This window comes from Stigmatopora nigra, chromosome 12 (assembly GCF_051989575.1).
Source record: "Stigmatopora nigra isolate UIUO_SnigA chromosome 12, RoL_Snig_1.1, whole genome shotgun sequence".
NCBI classification, from domain to species: domain Eukaryota; kingdom Metazoa; phylum Chordata; class Actinopteri; order Syngnathiformes; family Syngnathidae; genus Stigmatopora; species Stigmatopora nigra.
The window spans coordinates 9,164,769-9,186,462 of NC_135519.1; the positions used below are offsets into that span (position 1 = coordinate 9,164,769).

General features: G+C 36.3%; 1 protein-coding gene and 1 long non-coding RNA gene across 41 annotated transcripts in view; one reads left to right on the forward strand and one right to left on the reverse strand.

The window, feature by feature from the left end:
* The window catches only part of LOC144205472 (uncharacterized), a 30,262-nt gene extending 14,285 nt beyond the window's left edge, over positions 1-15,977 (forward strand). The window contains exons 2-4 of one of the 2 annotated variants that reach the window (XR_013328102.1): positions 145-276; positions 13,559-13,641; positions 15,868-15,977. This is a non-coding gene — a long non-coding RNA (uncharacterized LOC144205472). Of the gene's footprint in view, positions 1-144; positions 277-7,833; positions 7,929-13,558; positions 13,642-15,867 lie in introns of those variants that run through there. The other variant, XR_013328101.1, reaches the window with a different exon arrangement.
* Positions 15,978-19,768: 3,791 nt separating this feature from the next.
* LOC144205579 (neurexin-1a-like) overlaps positions 19,769-21,694 on the reverse strand; it is a 198,040-nt gene continuing 196,114 nt past the window's right edge. For all 39 annotated transcript variants that reach the window (XM_077730020.1, XM_077730052.1, XM_077730051.1 and 36 more), the window contains one exon: positions 19,769-21,468. In XM_077730020.1, the coding sequence (XP_077586146.1) occupies positions 21,164-21,468 (305 nt within the window). In that variant the 3' untranslated portion in view covers positions 19,769-21,163. The remainder of the gene's footprint in view (positions 21,469-21,694) is intronic.

Genomic DNA, 21,694 nt, shown 5'->3' on the forward strand with positions numbered 1-21,694 from the left:
AATAAAAGGAGACAGATTGTTTGCTTGTTTGACCTCTTCTAGTGGTCAAACTCTGTTTTTTTGCCAGTCACTTCTAATTCTAAATTCATCTGAAAAATGAGCAATGTTATTGATTTGTGCTTTTTTTTTCCCTCTACTTTTCAGTTGGAATCGTATCAAGCTGAGTTCCTCATTTTTCCACAGAGATATTCGACACTCATCTGATTCAAGCAAAGATTGATGACGGATACATTTGGATAGTTATGGAAAGCCGCATCCCATGAATATTTAATACATGTAAGTGTTCCTTTGCCGATTCCAAATCCAGATGGAGTATTTAGTTTCTTGTGTTGTTTCCTGTTGTTCAAAGTCGGCAGCATAATGGTGGCCACCCACCCACACTTTGTAGTTAATCTTTGGAGAAACATAGCAATTTCAGCATATTTATGTTGCAAGGTTTGGATTATGGTCTAGTGACAATAGTGACAAGACAACCCAGATACCCCATTTTGAGGTTATTTGTCCTCCATTTGCAGATTTAGATTAGATTAAATCTATATCTGCAAATGGAAGACAAATAAAAATGATAAAAATAAAACATAAATATAATATATAATAGTATAATAATAAATACTACTATAATAATATAATGTATAGAATAATTATAAATACTATAATAAATAGTATAATAATTCATTTTAATATAACCTATAATATAATGATATAATATGTATTATAATAATAAATAATAACATAGTATAATAATAATAAATAATATCATACCGTATAATATTATATATACACGTGTATTCATATATAAAATATATAATATAATAAGAAATAATATAATAAAATATACAAAAAAGTACTATTTGCACATCAAACCACACGTCTGTGAACAGGCCTATTGCCCAAAGTCACATGAGATTCTCTTTTAATTGATATAAGTGTATATAGATTTGTACATGGCATTAATACAAAGGGAGTCTTTAGTTATCTATTGTATCGAATCTCATCAGAATGTACAGCTGGAAATGATTTTTATGTTAAGGTACGCCACATGAACATTTATAAAACTCCCAAGTTTATCTGAAATGGCCCATTTTCTTTAACTCATTCCAATGAGTTTGACCTTGACATTGCAAACTGGAGTTTGACACTCGCTTTGCTTTCAGAGTAAATTCCAGGTCATATGCATCAAAGATGCTATCGTAAGGAGGAAGTCCTCACCTTGACCGATAAACACACTTGAACACAATGTGGGAGTCCTTTGACTAATGAGGGAAATAAATTAATGGGTGTTCAAAGACTTTCCTTGATTGAACCACTCATGTTTTGTGAGAACCATACGAGTAAACGCGCAAGAAAGCAAGCAAGCCCCCGGCCGGCATGTTGTATGTTAATTCATTCCTACATTCATTTTCTTAACCGAATACTAATATTAGTGTTGCTATAGTACAATATACAGTATGACGTTGACCTTACTTACACTCTCAGCAATATAATTGCACCAGTAATTGGACTCGGCTTTCCGTTAGCCATTGCCCCAAATCTAAAAGACCCTTGCATTCTTTTTCTTAACTTTTGATCATTTAATTTGAACCAACATTTAAAATATCCCATGCTCTTTGAGAATCCCTGGCAATAGTTTCATGGTTTCCCTCTTGGTTGGCTCATCCACAACCGACAGTTTAACTTTCATCAAACTAGGACCCTTCTTTTGATCTGCTAAAACCCGAACATGCTTTTAGGCATGTATTCATTCATTAACAGCCACTGAAGTCTGGTAATCTAATTTCACATTCAACTTTGCAAGATCATTTCATATATCCACTAGATTAAGTTTTGATTCCATTTGGTAAGTAATACTTTTTCATTTTGGACTGTCTAAGAAATCAGATTAAGAATTGTATTTGTAACCAAAGTATATGTTGCAAAAAGGCACAAGGAATTTGTCGCCAGTAGTAGAAACCACTCAAGCACTATAGCAAAGGGTGGGTGTAGGGGAAAGGGGTTGGATAAAGTATAAATCTATTTATTTACTGTCAAGTAGAGGTGGCACATTGTAATTCTAACATTATCACTGGGTCTTGTAGCACAGCTACCAAGTAAATGTGTGCCGAAGCATCATCGTGATTGAAAATAAATAAGGCAGATTGCAGATGGCACTTTCAGCAAGAACTTGGCCTCTTTATGCACCATTACTTTAAAAAAAAAAGTTTAATCCTGTACTCTGCTGCATTCACATTAAGTCATACCTTACGTCTAATCATGTTTTGGAAAGGTGCCTGACACTTGCTATAAAACTCCTCCTTTATCATCTGAGTTTTAATATAGAAGGTATTTCTTTGGGTTTCACAGTACCAAGGTACTTTTGTCATTAGAGCCGAAATTTTCTTGTATATTGCATATTACAGCCTTGAGTCCATTTAGTAACATGTATATACATGTAGCCAATTGGTGTTTATAAAAATATCATTCGGAAGCATTTGGAGAGTTGGGTGTGATGCATTGTAGCGTGGATATAAAGTATATACAACATTATTGTAGTGTAGCAACAGTAGTACAAATATGAAATGCGGGAAAAATCCAGTTCCAATTGGAGAGTGTATTACCCGTCAATGTCTACCTTTGGTAGTCCAGATTCTATTAGTGAGAACGAGAAGGAGCAAATGAGTCCACTATTGACTCTATCAGCAAGTATCGGGCTAAAATTAGGAAAATTTAGTAAGACAACAAAGATGGTTGTTACATCTCATAAGTTTCCGAAATAACAACAGCACCTTGGATACCAATATCAACAGAACAAAGTACAGTCCAATCTTTTTTTTTTAATTTTAATATTTAAATTGTAATTTTTAAACAATCGTTCTTGTTAGTGCAGGAATAGTCAAGTATTGTAATGGGTGAGTTAAATATTAGTATTGGGAAGGTTTTAAAAGTCCAAATAATATTAAATATACACCATAAAAACAGTTCCTACATTGTGAATATTAACCTATTACGGCAGATTTTGAACCTATCTGCCATGCTAAACGAGGAATTACTGTACTGGGATTTTCCACATCTTTTCTAATGCCTCACTTGATTTTTTTTCTTAATAAAAATATGTAAGTACCTACAACAATATATCACATAGTTTGTGGATTAAACTAAACCATTCAATTTGGATAAGACACCCCACAGCCAGTGAATCTTACAGATATTGCAGATACAGTGATTTCTTGGACACTAATATTTTATTAACACTGTCAAATCTTTAGCCTTGAGGATTCCCATAGTTTCTCAAAGCTCCTGTAACCTTTGAAGGCTGATTTACAGAACAGCTCGCAGCTGTATAACTCCAAGATATCGGTGCTAAAGAGGATTCTCATTTTTTAAATTTTTTTAATGTCGCTATGAGAGGTTTGAAGTGTGATTCACTGCAACTTAAAAAAAAGAGGTGACGGCTCAGGAAAAAGAAACATCACCACCGGGAGCGGCTACATTTTCAGCTCAATAAAAATTGTTACAAGAGGAGGGGGGTTCTTCCAAGAGTAGCCTGGAGCTAATGCACATTACACATTTGCCCCTTGCTTGGAAGAAAATGTAATGCTGTGCACCCTCCTACCAAAATAATATATATATATAAAAAAAACGATGTATAGAAAAAACTGGAGACAACAAGAGCTGACCCTGAGCTAAAAAAGAAAAAATGGAAAAAAGAATGACTGGTTATCAATACAAATTAAGACCTGAAATAGTACAAATAATACATACAACTACTGAACTTTCAGTGTTTAATATTTTAGATGAACATTAGTAGAGATGAGCTCATTTGGAATCAAATTTATATCATTTCCTAAGCAATGCGCTTTCTTTTATTGTTTCCTATGCTTTTCTAACCCACCCAAAAATCACAAATCAAAACCTCAATTGCGTTGATGAATATTAGACTTGGCTCATTTGAACAAATCAGATGTAAACAGTGAAACCATACTTATGCAAGTGTGCATTTTAAGAAGAGAGAAACACCTAATTTAATTCTTTAAAAAGGCATTGTATATGCCAACCATTTTAAAACAGTTTTATGAATAATCCTAATGGAATTGGAGTTTGACATCTATTTCTCTCAGGGAATAAATTGAATACTTATGAAAGCTTTAGGCAAATAAAGTCTTAACCCAAAGAATGATGTATTGAGGGAAACAATAACATTAACATATGGATGCATTTTTTTTTACCCCAGCTCTTTAATGGATAGATATCAACCCTGAATAAAATGGGGTAGAATTTGATTTGACACTAATAACATAACAAATAGATCTTGTCACACTGACTTAAGTCGGCCTGCTTGACAAAAATATGGTGCTAACAGAAAAACCCACACATTACACTGCTGCCAAATACAATAAAGACTCCGATACACCAATTTTGCTATGGTTTAGTCTCAATTTTTCAGAAGCGTGTAAGAGCTGTCGAGATAAATCGAACATTACTGGCCTCCGTTTGGTAATCGTTACTGCTTTTCCATTTTTTTATGGATTGCATAATACTATACAGGTGTTACAGTTTATTTTTAGTGACCACGAGAACATTACACCTCTGTCTGAAACACTTTGTTTGCTCCTAAAATGATAATCCGGATATCTGGATATGCACATTGGCAGGCTTCTGAATATGCATTCTAGTCAAATTATATTTGCATATTGTTGGGAACCTGATTATAAAACCTGTATAAATTTGCTGCCAATATTCCAAATTCAAATGGACGTCTGCTAGCAATAATTCATTCATTCACTTTCTGAACAGCTTATCCTCGAAAGGGTCGCAGGTGGTGCTGGAACCTATCCCAAATAACTACGGGCACATACTTTTTCCCTAATAAAGTTATGAAAGGTACTGTGGCCTGTTCTCCGTCTCAATCAGGAATCTCCGAACATATATTGACACAGTTCTGAGTAGTGAAAGCACAACGTTGGCACGCTCTACTCTCTCCATAAAAATCTGTGATGCAGATTCCCTTGACATTTTTATCAAACTCCTCAAACACCATCTGCTCACCAAAGCGTACAGTTAGTGACAGGAATACAGACACTCACAAATATGTAAATTTTAATAAGCCTCGTGAGTTATTAAGTGTCCTTGGGTCCCTCAAAATAGAAAGATACGATACAATTTAATGTGTTACTAGAAATAACTAGGTTTTAGCATTACATAGTATTGATGGAAAATAGTCTAACATAAAGATGTACATTGTGGGACATTTTTCAAAACAACCCAAGGATCAAGAACATTTGAGATGTAAATTTGTCTACATGCAAATGAAATTGTTTCCTTTTAGAAAGGTTGTGTGGTTACCATTTGCTCATGGTTTAATGGATTTTCAATTTAATCTGGACTAATTGCAGTTTACAGCAACAGCAAACAAGAAAAGATTTTGTTGAAGATGTAATTAATTCATTTCATAATGTTGATTTAGCAATTATTGAATAAAGAGAGTAGAAACAGTTTGAAAAGAAACATCTAAACTCGGCATACGTGATTTATTTGTTACATTTGATGAAAAATTAGACAATTACTATTTGTGGTTGTGTAAAACAGAAGGAATACAAGAGTGGTAAATTGGAAAGGCACAAAAGCTCCAAGTACATATTAAAAAATAGGTATGTCCTTATTCTAGGTGTCTTTTTTGCAATGTTAGTCATGTGACTCATCAAAAAAAAAGTGAGATGTGCTCATGTTTCATTCTAGGCGTGAAAAGCTTGTCAGCAAAGTCTCCCATGAGTCTAATGATAGTAGTAGTATAGTGTGTCTTTCACAGTAAATAATGATAGTAGTAGTATAGTGTATCATGATATCACTTGACTTCTGCTATTTATGATCATATTAATTAAAAATTTGACTTGAATGATATTTTCTTGTGATAGATTTCTATCAAAACCTGCTTTTTTTGTTAACAAGCAAGCAACAAAAGTGATTCTTGGCCATGTTACAGACGCATTCTTGAATTAACATTTGCCAAGAAATACGCCCCTTCTCCTCACCCCCATTTCTCCACTCAGAGGCTTATCCTGGAAAGACACTTGTCTTCTATGAAAGACTAAGCTCATGTCACAGTGGAGCAAGAAGGCTGAGGGCAACGAGGATTGCAATTGATCCTATCCTAAACAATAGCTCTTGAGTAGAGCTATACACTCTGGGAGGACAACTCCATTTTCCTTATCACATCCAAACCTGAGAGTTTTTTCTTTTCATAGCAGTAAACAGTCAGAAAAAACAAGTGACCTTTGAAAGAATAAGTATGAAACAATGTGTTATATCAAGCAAGAAATTGGAAAACCATTACAAATAGACAAGAATGCCGATGTACCTTGCTACTGATTAGTCTGATTAGTTTTATAGAATGACAAACAAAACAGCAAGGGTCTCATCCATATTTTTATTTTTTTTTAATTATGATGACCAGTTCTGAGAGACTTATTTTCAACACGTGTCCAAGCAAGAGTTTTGTAATCCTTTTTTAAATCTGACTGCTAATCTGATCCCTTTTCATCACATCACCACGGGTGAAATTCTCAAGCAGATTTATAGAATGTGACTATTTTCCACGGTGTGAAAATCCCAAAATGTTTCTCTTATCCAGAAATGAATCTTCCAATTACACTCGGGAGTGAAACCGTGCAGGAATTTTCTGCTTCACACAGGATTTAACAGTTAGATGAACTAGGTCACGAGAATATAATATGGTATATATTTTTACACATTTATTAAATACATACATATTCCAAGGAAGGGTTTTGTGATTCGTACAAACGTCACCTGTTACATGAGATTCGAACTTTATTTCGTCCCATATTTGGGAAATTTATTTGTTGCGGTAGTAAGACAGACATAAGACACACAAGGCATTGTAGAACTAGGTAAAAAAACTGGAGCCACACACACAAAGCAGACTGAGATTGAGGTTACCACACAGTTTTTGTAATTCAAAATAACATTCTGAAGCTAATTGCATCGATAAAATGAAGAGCTGTTTGAGATCCCTTCAGGCAGGAAAGCCTTCATGAAACCTTTAATGTTGTGTGATTTTTGGAGAACCCAAGTAGCAAAGTATTGATGATCTGGCAGATACTCGCACATAGTACGATTAAGGGACTGCCGATGGCTATTTGTCATAGCTTGCATCGCAAATTCTCAGCCACATCCACACAGAGCTAATGCATTCAATTCTTAGGGTTAAAATGTATTTATGACATCAGGGGACATCGATTGTTGCTGAGGGAGATATTTATCCACTCGGGCGGCCCAGTGGGCGAGTGGTTAGCACGTCCGAAAGAGTTTTTACAGTCACTGATCATTTTTGTTTCAGCCAAAAAGCATATTTTACTACTTTCATTTCAAAAATGTAATAATGACATGCACAAAAATTGAAATATCTTCTTTTATATTTTAACTCGAGAGATTATGCGACAAGAGCAACCGTTAAATGAAATTGTCTTTCATGCTTCATTCTTTATTTATTTTTGACACTATAAGGAAAGCTTTTTATAGGCAATCACCTTCAGTAGAAAACCATAAAAAAGACTGAAACAGGTAAAATCAATTACCATGTTAAAATATTCACTTATACAGCATTCTTATTTCAGAAGGCTGTTTTTGCCTCTATTAAAGTCTTGTTTTCAAGCAGTGTTCTACCCAGTTCTTTTTCTCACATGGGGCTATTAAAGCTGCCCTTTAAAGCTTTATAAAGATTTGCTTTGGGGCTCAGATCTACATTATGACGCACATATTTGGTAACACCTGATATTGTATTATAATGCATTTGATTAAATTATTTAGTTGAGATCAGTAATTGCTTGTCTGTGATTTCAGATCAAGGAATGGATGATACATTTGCATGTTATCCTCGGGCTTGCATGGATTTTCTCCCGGTACACCGGTTTCGTCTCACATCCGGAAAATGAGGTTGGTGGACTATTTGAACATTCAAATTTGTGTGTGTGTGTGTGTGTGTGAATGGTTGTCCGTCTCCTTGCGCCCTGCGATTGGGTGGCCACTGATTCAGGTTGACCCCTGCTTCGTCTCCATAGTTGGCTCCAGAACCCCCCGCAATTCTTGAGTATAAGCGGTTCAGAAAATGAATGAATGAATTTTTCCAATGGACATTTCCGGCGTACGACTGTGATTTCTATTTCCTATCTCCACCTTTTGAGGAATTGTAGGTGTTACACAGTTTCCATGCATTTCACTTGCAGTGTCAAAAGTTATAAATAATTTAAATCCCTCTACAAAGGAGAGAGATTCTTCTCCATGTTTGCAAATACTGCTTAGGGCTCAGTGTGGGTGCACACAATACTGGCAATGGCATTCAATTGGAGTGGCGCTACAGTAGCGGTGGACAGACTTATTAAGCTTTCATGGCACTTTGGGGCCTTTCCAGATGCAAGGAAATGATTGTCCGAAAAGAAAGAAAAAATTCAGAACAGCTGAAAACAAACTTTTCTGTCTTTCAAACGAATGCCCTTCATTATCTCTGAGGCAGTGCAGAATGCAATTATTGTTTTATAGACTTGGAGTCATAACAAACTTTGTATTGTAAGTGCTGTCTCGAAAGACCACTTCCATGTCCTGGCCAAAGTCCCCACAAATTGAAGGTAATTAGGAGACGAAAAGGGCATATTACAATTTTGTCTGGCTCTCTCTATGGTCATAAGTAGTATTTTGGTGCCAAGTAAATGATTCACATCTTGCATGATGCAAAACTCAAGTGCTTTAGGGTGGCCAAACCGGCCCTCAAGGGCCACTGTGGGTTCAGGTCGTTGTTCCAACCAATCCAGCATAAACACTTTGACCAATGAGATTTCTGTAGAAAACAAGAGGCACCTGTCTGCAGTCCACTGGTTGCACTTGTAGGACACCAGATTGGTGAAAAGGTGTCCTCTTGATAGGTTAGAATGAAAACCCACATGGAATGCTTAAGATGGTCCAGTTTCTATTGGCAACTGGAGTGGCTCCATCTCAGTAGCATACCCACCTTCTTCTTGCTCCACCCCCTGCAGTCAAACAGCTATGAATAATGAGATACAGCCCCATGCATTAATGTAACAGCATGGACCCTAAAGGGGTGTGCGGCAGCAGGTGATTGTTCGCAGCCCTCCGTGGGGCTGTCAGTAAACATGTACCCCCTGTAGCGTGGACCATTTCAGTAAGAGCAAACGCTCAAAGCCCTCGCGCTGCATCCTGGGAAATTACCAATGAGTGTGTCCCCTAAACCTCAAAGATGAACGTGAATTATTAAGCCACCTCTGTCTTCTGATGATTAATGAGTAAATTAGTTCAAATGTTTTAAAAGGTGAAACTAATGAGCGCGTCAGTGACCGTATCAGAATGTTCCAAAAAGGGTAATGTTCAATAACTCATTCATTCATTTTCTGAACTGCTTTATCCTCACTAGTGTCGGGGGGCAACCATTCATGCTCTCACCCATACCTAGGGGCACATTAGAGTTTCCAATCAGCCTACCATGCATGTTTTTGGATTCTGGGGGAAACTGGGGTACCCGGAGGAAACCCACACAGGCCCGGGGTGAACATGCAAACTCCACATAAGTGGACGTGTGTGGACAGATGTTTCAGTCATTCTGTTAATTCACTCTAACTAATAAGGTGCTTATTGGGTGAATTGGTGGAGGGTTGGTTGCCGGCTGCCATTTAAAATAAAATAAAAAAGTGGTTATATAATAAAGATTTAAAAGGTGTAATCTTATAAAACACACTTTATAGCTCAGTAAAACAGAAACTGCTGGCTGTGTTGGCGCTGTTCCATAACCAAAAGCCACTAATACATCAAAAGTTACACCAGTTCCCATGAGTTATTCAAGCATTGGGTTTAATATTTCTATTTTGGCTATTACTGTCATGATAGATTTTTGTTTTAATACAGACAATTTATTGACTGAAAGGCCTGGTCAGTAAATGGATCTGAAATGGAGGTCCTTTCACATGTGATTAATTAATGTATATCAGTCATTACTTCGTTTGTAACCCTATCTATAAATAGCCAATCTGAAGAATCTGAATTCCCCAATTTCACTCTTAATACAGTTGGCATAAACTTTCTGGCATAAACTTCTCCCACTTAAAAAAAAATAATTAAAAAAAACGGTGCAAAAGGAAATGTCAAAAAATGTAGACAAGCGTGGAATCTTGAATATTTGATAAGAGCCTAGACATAACATGTTACTTAAGGCATCAGCTTACTTGCTACCGTTATGGGCATCCAAACACTCACACTGGCTCCAGTAAATTACAACAGATGAAACATACATATTCCATTGCTAAAATGGACTTAGTGTGCTCTCTTCCCTGAGCTCAGAGAGGCAGACGTCTTGTCATTACACCGACATTGAGGGTTCATATGAAGTCTGTGAAGCCATTAAACATTTCCAGACTGCATGTCTTCATTAACATGACATGCATTTTTTTTTGCTTCATCTTAAGACTCTGCATGCCCTTTTTTTATTTCTCAGATTAGCATTTGTGAACATGGCCGTATATACTTTATGCAAAGAAATCTCTGTGATGCTTCCTGACATACTTTTTAAACTATGGACAAGTAATGATCAAAGACTTCAATCAGCATCTAGAATTTGTCAGACCTAAAATATGGGCCATGAATTCTGAATAAAAATGAAAATTTATACTGCAAGGCATTCTATCAATTAGCAAAGGAATGTTCGTAGTTATTTATTGCTTCTTGAACAGGGCTGCATTTTGAGGACAATAATGCAAAAATTTATAAAAAAAAAACAATCAGTTTGCTCTGTTAATATCTGGATTTTTTTTTTTAAATTTAGGAAGCTTAAATTTTATTTTCCCCTGCGATGCTTGTGAGGATAAATGGTACCTAAAATGCATGAATGAATGAACTCTTTTTCAGGACTGAAACATTTTTTAAAACGTTTTAGTTAAGACTTTAATAACCAATTGCACATATTGAATACATGTCAGTTTCTCACTTTTTTGCTGCTGGGAAAATAATGACTTAACATTTTTTTTTCTCCTTGCGTATAAAAACATTTCTATATAAGATGCGTCTAACTAGACTGCACTGACTCAATATGGATGTGGCATGGACTATACTACAAATGATGCAAACAAAACAGGAAATAATTACTGCCGTTTGTTTTCCTGGGAAAAATATTATAATTGAATTTCCCATCACAATTAATCTGTCTTTAGCATAACCTGCTTTATATATCACCAAACAGCTGCTATTTGATCTTATTTCTACTGTATGATCCATTCTCAATGGTCTGACTCAGACAGACAGTGCGTAAATAAGTTTATCTCAATCATTTATGCGTTATCTACTTTAGCCTTCCCTTATATCAGGTAAAGCTATTTTTCCATTTAATTTATATTTGGAATAAGATCAAAAGGTGCAATTAGACTTCCACAAATAACGGATGTAAAAGTGAAGATAAGAAAAGTACTGTTAAGTGGAAAAGATTAGCCATTCCCTGAACCATTAGTTGCTTATTGTTATTATTATTTTTTAAATAAAAACATAGTCAAGCTTTCTATAAACAGAAAGTCGTCTATCCCCTGAGAATGTCACTGTATTTCGTGAATGACAGCTGCTATGTTCACTGCATTCCAAGTTGCAGAAGTACTCCTCCCCTCTATGAAGATTCCCTTGTGCATCCTCCAAACAAACACTTGTCAGCATTGTTGACATCCCTGTGTTTTTATTTTGCCCAACAGCAGTGGTAAAACGCTGAGACTACATTTCATTTTGTTACTGCTTCTCTCTCTATCTCCCCCCTCTCTCTTTTCTTTTAATTTTTATTTTACGAACTGCAGTTGGCTTCCTTTTAAATTACATTGCACCACCGACACACACACACACATACAGAGACGCAGTCCCCAAAGGATGAACAGAATGAGTTAGCACTTTAAAATGGAAAGCACTCAATTGTTGCTCTAGTGTTGTTACCTGCAAAAGGTCAAGTACTTCATTAATGGCAGCGCATCTAAAGAAGAGGCTGTGAGGTTAATTCAAGTGTGGATAAAAGAACATTCTCAGCAGACACTGGTCCAAACATTCGTTATTGCTGTTCAGTTGCATGATAATACAAGTATTTGTATAACTATGACCCCTATTTTTCCAGATTATATGTCATACTTGAGTATAAGTCGGGCAAACCAAAAAATCCACGATGAAGAGGACAAAAAAAGTAGTATTTGGCATTTTTGAGAGGACAATTCTTTTTATTTTATCCAAAACAAACAGACATTGCTATTCTTGAAGTGACTGTGTTGAGACATGTCAGACTGTCTGTGCTCTTCTTATTTTTAAGACATGGACAGAACGGCAGCCATGAATCATTTATGAAATCCCCAGTTGGAGAAAACGCAATAAGACACAGCCGCATATCGTAAAACCTACACGCAACCTTAATATGAATCACCTGCCTCCTTATGTTACCCACTGAGATCTGATTTATGCACAGCCCCAATAACCCTTCAGCTCCCTTATTTATTCATTTCAATTCAAAATTTAAAAAATTATTTATTAAGGTGACATTTTATATTACGTGACATTCCTTGGGATGTAAAATAACCTTTTGATATAGGTTATTTTGGTCGCTACTTCTACTACCGGATGTTGCAAACTGAAACAGAGATAAAAACATCCCAACATTCAACAAATTATGACTGAGCTCGCTACTCTATTATGTCTTATTAGATTTAATTTCGGCTGTCATTTTTTATCAAAGGTTTTGCAGCCTCCAAATCCTGGTAGTGGAGGTTCTATGTCTGCCTGACATGGCAGACAGTTCCATATAGTATCCTCCACAGAAGTTTTACAAGCACATTAATGTAGTTCTCACTGTAGAACTACTTTTTTTTAAAATACAGAATATTCATCAGGCTTTCTTGCCTTTTTGACATCAGTAAATGTTACTTAATTTTATGTTGATTTGATTAGAAATAACTAAATGAATCCTCTGTAGTGTGAAAACAGAAAAAAAGGCAATCACCCATGTGTGCCTTTATGTGTAATATGAATATATTGATGTGGGCCGGACCAATTTAGATATAATATTTTTTTATAAATGGATCAAAAGCCCCATATATTTCAATTTTTATAGATCTAAAACAATGCATATTTGAGCTTTTTTATAGTAAAGGAAGATCTCTTAATCATTATGTTCCATATTAAAGTGCAAAATGATTAAGCAATTACAAGTGTTAATTTAAAAGGTGGAAAATCAGGAAATATAATATACCTCTATAACCTTCATTTTAATTTGATCCTAAAACAGAGAGTCGGCACTCATGATTTACTTTCTCAGGCCACACAAAATGATGGGGCGGGACAGATTTGACCCCCGGACCTCCACTTTGACATCAGATTAAGTTATAGAGTCAATAGAATCAGTTGTCAGTAAAGAAACATCTATATATTTTTTCATTTCCTAGTTGCAAGGTCAAAGTTAACAGCATCAGCTGCTCTATTACCAGTCCTCGCATTTAAGAACCCCTGTTTGTCAAAACTGCAGTAATTTTTCAGTTATAGTATTTCTCTTTAGGTGCCTGTAAATGGACAGAGGGAAGTAACGTGGCTCCTCGAATACACCAACTCACCTGGACAACATCAACATGGTGTGGAGAGGTAAAAAAAAAGTCAATACTACAATGATGAAAGAGTATTTGCAGATATTTCCCTCACTAGACGTTTATTATTCTTGACAAATTTCAACATTATTAGTAGAAATGTTATGGGATCAGTCAAACACAAGTACGGAAGAGTCCCTTCATTATTCACTGTACTACTTTAACGCTTGACTGCTCACTGAAAACAAAGCGTATTCATTGATCCTGGGATATTAAATATTGATTCAAACGTCAGGATGAATCCCAGAAGCAGAAAATGAATTTCATCTAAAAATGCACATTTTACCTGGTGGTACAAAGCAATCAAGCGGTTCATCATCTTCATCAAAACAAGGATGATGATCAACTCTGTGACAGTCACATGCAAAAGAACTGCGAGTGTTGTGATAATTAGAGTCTTCCTGCAGGGCTCATATTAGTGAGCAGATAATTCTTTTTGTGCTGCACCAGTCATGCAGTAATCAAAGTTCCTCAAAACACAGCACATTCTCCATCAAAATACAAATTTATATATTGTTTATAGATTGTTTTTGTGAGGACACGATAGATAAATTCTCTTCACACTTATGATTCTATTCATTTTCTATACATCTTATTTTTATTATCTTTTGGGTCAGTTAATGCGGTTTAATTCCAAGTTCTGAATTATTTACAATTATATAGAAATCTATTTATTTTACCAACTTCATAGATTCTACTGAATTAAAAAAATATTATAATGCAGAAATTCAGTCTAAATCAAGTCCCAACACACTTTGTGGTTGTTTGTTCTAATTTTTTATTCTCCCCTTGTTCATGTTTATATTTATATTCATTATTCCCTGATGCCTGATGTAAAAGCAAACTTTACAAAGGTAAAAAAAAAGAAAAAAAAACACCTTGATTTTTCCATTGCTGGATTTCATGGTCTCTGAGGGGAGGAGAGAAGGAAAACATCATTATGTGGGGTAGAAATGTACCTGTAATAAAGCCAAATGGCACTGAAAAGTGCACTTGTCAAACATGATAAATGACACTTATACACCCTAAATGTGTTAGGTGCCCTTGCTACATTGACTCCGCCCCCTCCAAAGGGTGACTTAGAGCTCCCAACACTAAACCTTCCCTTTGGATTTTAATACCGAGACAAGGTCTCATACAAATGAACCTCTTAGCCCCCCTACATAATGCAAGGAGAAAAAATATTTATTTGACATATGTAATCAGTTTACCTTGTGTTTTTCTCATCACTGTAATTCATGTTAATGTGCAGCTTTAGTGTCATGGGCTGTCTGCCTTCCAGTTTTGTCCTCAAAGTCTAGTCTTAGAGGACTCAATTATGCAAATGATCACACACACAAAGTGCACACGTCCTAAAATTAACATACAACTCCATTTTATACTCAACTTGGTTAGTTAGGGTTTAAAAAACGATGAAACATGATGATTTAAATAATCTACTTGTACAATAATTAGAACCTTCCCAAAACTGTATTACCAAAAAATTGCATTGAATCAATGAAAACTTGAATGAAAACATAGACAACAACTTTATATCAATACAATCAATAATTTCATTTTGAATAATACTTTTATTTTTATGACTTTTTCTTAGATTTACCTTTACAACTTCCAGTTGTATTGCACCTGCTATTGATACTTGTGAAAAGAGAGCAAAAAAGAGTGAATGAATCTCAATTAGATTTTCATTTGATTTAGAAGGCCAGTAAAAAAATGCACCTCCAGGTCCATGAGTATTTATATCTTATTAAATGTGGTCAGACGGAGACACTTCTATTAAGAGATTCTGCTTTCCATCAGACAACCATGAGGTTTCTAAACAAATAGTGAACAAATGAAATGGAAACCAGTGGACTCTGGTGTACTGCTGTGAAATAGAATCCACAATGCGTGTCTCAAGTTCGATGAGAGGGCATGAAAATTGGAAAATGGATGATTATAGAGAGAGCGAATTACACTGGTGTGTCGAATGAAAAGGACGTCTGCTATATCCAGCTGAGATGGAGACCTAAGAGAGGGAGGGGAAAATGGTAGCAAATGAATGCAAAAGACAGGGACAGTAATGCACAAAAGGGAGGGTGACATTAGAGAATAAGCATTTTGCTATAAATACCTCTTCAAGACTCTGTGAGTGTTCGACTATTGGCGGAGAGGGTGCCCGCTGAAAGTAATCCGAGAGTCTCCCATTGTTATTTCATTATTCCTGGTGTTATGTGTTCCCCAGGAGGGGAGCAAATTTACTGTAGAGAGGGATGTTGGCTACTGGAAAAGAAATCAAGTGAGCAATCAACCCACTGAGAGAAAATCAAGTAAAGCAGCAGGTAAAATGATGGATTGCACTAAAATAAACTCTTTGCTTCCTTAGATTAATGTAGAACAATATTACGTCAAGCCTCACATGTATTTTAATGATAATGTGAAGTGCTGGCAATAGAAATAGGTGGAAATTTAAAAAGTCACACCCATTACAGGTAGATGTTCTGACAAACAAAGAAAACATGCTTTTTTTGTGCTGGGAATAACAGTAAGTTTATAGCCACTGCAGTAGTACAGAGTAGGTGATAACATACTCACGGGAGACTGTCAGTTGCCATAAAATCCCCAGGATATCATATTTGTGGGAGAAAAGTTGGAGTAAGGCAGAACAAAATACAGAAAATGCTTGTACTGCAAGCAAAAAAAAAGATATTTTATCTTAAAATAGAACATTGCAGCAACCATAGATCATATTGACTATTGAGATCGGAAAACAAAGTCTTAACATTCTCCACACGACATGATAATAAATCATGATTGTGTTTAGTTTTGGTAAAGAAGAGGCCAGGTCTTCATTATGTGTGTGTTTAATTGTTAAAGAACTGCAAGTTAGTAGCTCTGAACTACATTTATTGTCTCTGGTGACAGGTGCCCCAATTCACTCTCATGTGATTTTATACCAGTTAATGCTTAAATTAATGTGGGATCAAATGAGGGTTACATGATTGGAAAATGTGATTTGGGTGAGGTGTGTGTAAGTGACCTTGAAAGGTTAAATAGGTTTTCTTCATGGTTTATACATTCATATGCCTCTTAGATGAATTATGAAATGTCCTTTAGTTCCACTTTGGGCACTTCAAGCGTTTGCCTCACATTGCTAAAAAAAAAAAAACAGTATTGAGAACATGTCTATTTTGTGTTTTATATATATGGTAGATGTATATTTATATCAAGATCTTTGGGTAGTTCCAAAGGTGGGATTTGAAGAGGGTAAACAAACTTGTATTGCTAACTTGACATTACAGAAAATGACATATTTTGTCAGTACAACATTTGGGGGCTTTGTGAGCAAGTTTTGAGAATCGTGTGGGCAAGCTATTGGGAAAAAAAGTCCAAGTAGAGAGCACAAAAAACATTTTTGTGACTTAACTAAGTAGAGATGTGTTAAAACAAAAGAATTTTAATAAAGTATACTTTAGGTATAAGGTATGAATTTTCAATATTACACTGATTGCCTGACCACCGATTTAGGGTGACCCCCCACCGCTGGATAAAATGGTTCAGAAAATGAGATGCGAGATTTTTAATGTTACAATTTAAATCAGAGATATTTTGTTTGTTTAAGAGTATCTTCTCAAATTGTTTTGGTATTGAAGAGCAGATGGGCTTCTAAATTATGCATGCTCCCCAATTTGTTTATTGGTGTTGACATTATTTTAAAAAGAAAGGCTTTCTATCTGCATAGACGTTATTAAAATTTAATCCATGAGATGTCTAGTGATTGTTCTCTTGGGAGGACCATTTCATTTCTATATATAGTCGGTTCGAATTTATGGTATTTTACTTCCACTTAATTAGTTTTCAGTGATTTTTAAATTATGAGCTCACATTGAGTTTTATGAGAGCTACTGTGTGCATGTAGTTACCAGTGTTGGACTGTCAGAGCCTGCAAGGCCTTCTCTGTAGGCCTAAAAATATATCTGAATCACACCAACTATGATTGATTGACATTATATCATCACCAGTCGTGTTTTTTAACAAAAAAAGTCTTACGATACTAAGTCGTTTTTTTTAAACGAAAAAGCCTTACTATACTATGCCGTTTTTGAAGAATGAAATTCTTACTATACTATGTCATATTTTTTCAAGACAAAAGTCATACTATACGAATAGTTGTAACAATCAAAACAATAAATAAAGCTGCTTACTTTTGTGAGCATGTGGCTCATTGAATAAGTCATTAGCCTCCAAACCTCTGTGGACTAGGGTTCAAATCCTGGTTTGCTCTGCTTTGTAAGCTTACCTTACTTTTCCCACTTGAAGGTTCATTAAAGTACTAAGTATGATCTGGGAGGGAAAAGAGACAAAACGACAAATACAACTGACTAATCTTTGAGAGTGGTGGCCCAGTGGCTAAGTCATCATTTTCCCACTTCTTTGGTCCTGGGTTCAAATCCCAGTGTATGCAAAGATTTTCTCAATATTATTCAGGTAAATGAATGAGATAAAAGTACAAGTACTACTGCTTACTCTCACAGGGTGGTGGCTCAGTGGTTAAGTCATCAGACTACCAGCTCTGTGGTAAAAGAATAAGTTCTAATGCCTAAGTGTCTAACTGAATAAGTATTCAGTGGTGGATGAAACATTTAGTCAAAAAAATGACTAAGTGTTTCAGGTAAATGAAAGAGGTAAAAGTATAAGTGCTACCACTTTCTCTCTCCGGGTGGTGGCCCAGTGGATAAGTCATCAGTCTTTCACCTCTGTGGTCCTGGGTTCAAATCCCAGTGCAGGCAAAGATTTTCCAAATATTATTCAGTTAAAAGAATAAGTTCTAATGCCTAAGTGTCTAACTGAATAAGTATTCAGTGGTGGATGAAACATTTAGTCAAAAAAATCACTAAGTGTTTCAGGTAAATGAAAGAGGTAAAAGTATAAGTACTACCACTTTCTTTCACCGGGTGGTGGCCCAGTGGTTAAGTCATCAGTCTACCACCCCTGAGGTCCTGGGTTCAAATCCCAGTGCAGGCAAAGATTTTCCAAATATTATTCAGTTAAAAGAATAAGTATTAATGTCTAAGTGTTTAAGTGTATAAGTCTTCAGTAGTGGATGAAGCATTTTGTCCAAAAAATGACTAAGTGTTTCACCCCATTTCCTTGGATAAAACGTTTCAACACCTATGTATAAGTGGGGCACGAGTTGGTGTAGTGGGTTGCACACTCGCCTTTGCACGGAGAGAACGTGAGTTCGCTTCCCGGTGTCGGCGGTTCACTGACCAAGCAAGCGGTCGAGGGTCGGCCGAAGGCCGACCCGAGAACGCCTTTCGCACAGACAGGTCCTTCAACTGTCTTCCGAACTGCCGAAGGCAGTTCGGAATATAACCTTTTGCTGAAAAGTATGACTAAGTGTTTAATATAAATTAAAAAGTTTTTTTCTTTTTTTTTGTCCTTCTTTTTCCATTGACCAATTCTTCTTTCCAATTCCAATTTCAGCCAAACGACAGCGGGATTCGAACCCAGGTCTCCCACACGGGAGTCCAGCGAACTAACCTCTGCGCCAACCAAGTGACTACACTTTCCTTAGTCGTCATTTGAGTGTCTTTCCAAGAAGTACACAGAAACAACTAAGTGAAAATGTGTGCCGACAGCGGGAATCGAACCTAGGTCTCCCAGACGGGAATCCTGTGAACTAACCTCTGCACCAACCAAGTGAATACACATTTCTTTGTAATCATTTGAGTGTCTTTCCAAGAAGTACACAGAAACAATTAAGTGAAAATGTGTGCCGACAGAAGGAATCGAACCCAGGTCTCCCAGACAGGGGTCCAGTGAACTAACCTCTGCGCCAACCAAACGACTACACTTTCCTTAGTAGTCATTTGAGTGTCTTAACAAGAAGTACACAGAAACAACTAAGTGAAAATGTGTGCCGACAACAGGAATCGAACCCAGGTCTCCCAGAGGGGAATCCTGTGAACTAACCTCTGCACCAACCAAGTGACTACACTTTTCTTTTTCATCATTTGAGTGTCTTGACAAGAAGTACACATTAAAGGCAGGTGAGTGAACCACCACGCCAAGAATTGGCTACCCTTTACATTGTCATTATTATTATAACAAACACTGAAAAAAATTAATAGTTGGAGACAACATTAAGTTATAATAATCATTTATAGTTCATGTTCCTCATACTCATTCCAAGTACAAGTCTCTGAAAAGCAGAATTGACAGACAGAATGACAGAACAAACACAGAACTGTTGAAATGGACCTGTGAAATCTTTAGATCTTTGCATCAGCATCAAGCACACTGGAATATTTCATAATGCCATTTGGAGACACACAAAACAAATTGAAGATTTTTCACTTTTGTTCACTCCATTATAACATTTTTTTTTTTTTTTGCAGCCCACCAGTCAGTCAGGTCATTTTGGTGGAGGAAGGCAGTGATTCTCCAGCCAGGTACCTTGTTCTGGTTACTCCTCTCCTGATTAGAACTCTGTGCCGTTTTGGGAGAGCTACTCTTAGCCTGGTTAGTGTTTGTATCAAATAAAAAAAAACTATAAAGTAACATGTAAAAACAGGAAGGGGCCTGGGGACTAATAATGCAAATTGCTTCATAAAATGTTCTATGTCTAGCAACACTTAACATTGATGTTTTCTTTATCTATTTTTTCTCATTTTGATTTTTATTCCAAAATGTTTTTGAAGCAGTTATAGTTTGCATCATCTATACAACAGGCTATAAAACACCACATTATCACACTTCAGAAAGCACATTTAGATGTGGTTGTACTGAATATAAACATGTAGTGGAATAGAATAATTCAGCGTGCATGGCTCCCACACGGTCACATCGTCTGAGACTTTTGACAAAATTTCTCGCTTTCGACTTCCTATGATGCCGAAACAAAGGCCTCCAGATTTCTTACTGGCGCAAGGAACATTTTGTTCTTGTGGAAAGTCTTGTAAATGACACCGCAGTTCAGTTAGTTCAAATCTCAGTTTGTTGTGCTCAACTGAGACACGTTGGCAAAATCTGTGGATCACTGTCAATATTTTTTTACTCTGTGAACTTTGTCAGTTTCCTGGCCCTTTCTTCTAATCAAATGTTTGCAAGACTTACACATGGCGCCATGTTCTCTAGAAACAAAACACCACAAACACAGGCAATTTAAAATCAAACTGTTAATTTTGTAATCACTCTTTGAAAAGTGCATCTGTGCTCCCCCGTTGGCCACAAACAAAGGAGTGAGATCATCCTGCTCTTGGAATCAAGTCACAGATGGATTATGCTATTTGGTTCAGTTAACTTCCACTTGGATGCAGGAAACATTTGTCCATCCATGTCTTTTCCCTGACAGTCTTGAGGATGTTTATTCCCTCAGTAATCTTCTTTTGACTTTGAAGTCCATTGTCTTCTTGGAGCGGGGAAAAAAACTAACTTAATAAGATTCCGTTTTGTTATTTTACTGTACACCGTAATGTCTTGATTTGTATTTTCCAACTATGTCTCAATTGGTCTGAGTAAGACCAGCACTTTGACAATCACACGTAGTACTCCTTATCCTTGTTCTTCTTGTTCTTGCTGCCAGTTTTAGCAGTGTTGACTGCTTTTTCTTTGACGATCGAACCGTTTGACTGAGCCGAATTGCTGATGTAGTTTCGACTCTCATCCACGTGATACGAGCCCTCGTCTCGATTGCGATACTTGTACATGGCGTAAAGCAGGATTAGAATACATAGAGCTGCAGCAGCTACGATGCCAACCACCATGCCCGTCGTGCTGCTGGACTCGCGGAAGACCTCGGAGGAGTCTGGAAAACTCTTTGGTCCGATACCTGTGGGATTGGCTGTAAGCGAGACAAAGACATACGAGTAACTACAAACAAAATAGATTGTTTACTCTTCCACCATTAAGAATAAAACACTTGATTATTGACATGACTGAAAGGGAAACAAGACATTTTACCGCACATGACATGATACAACACTTCACAAAAATAGACACCAACTTAATAATAACGTAGATCTAAATACTCAGTGTGCGTACTTAGTAGAATACAAAGCGTTAAAAAA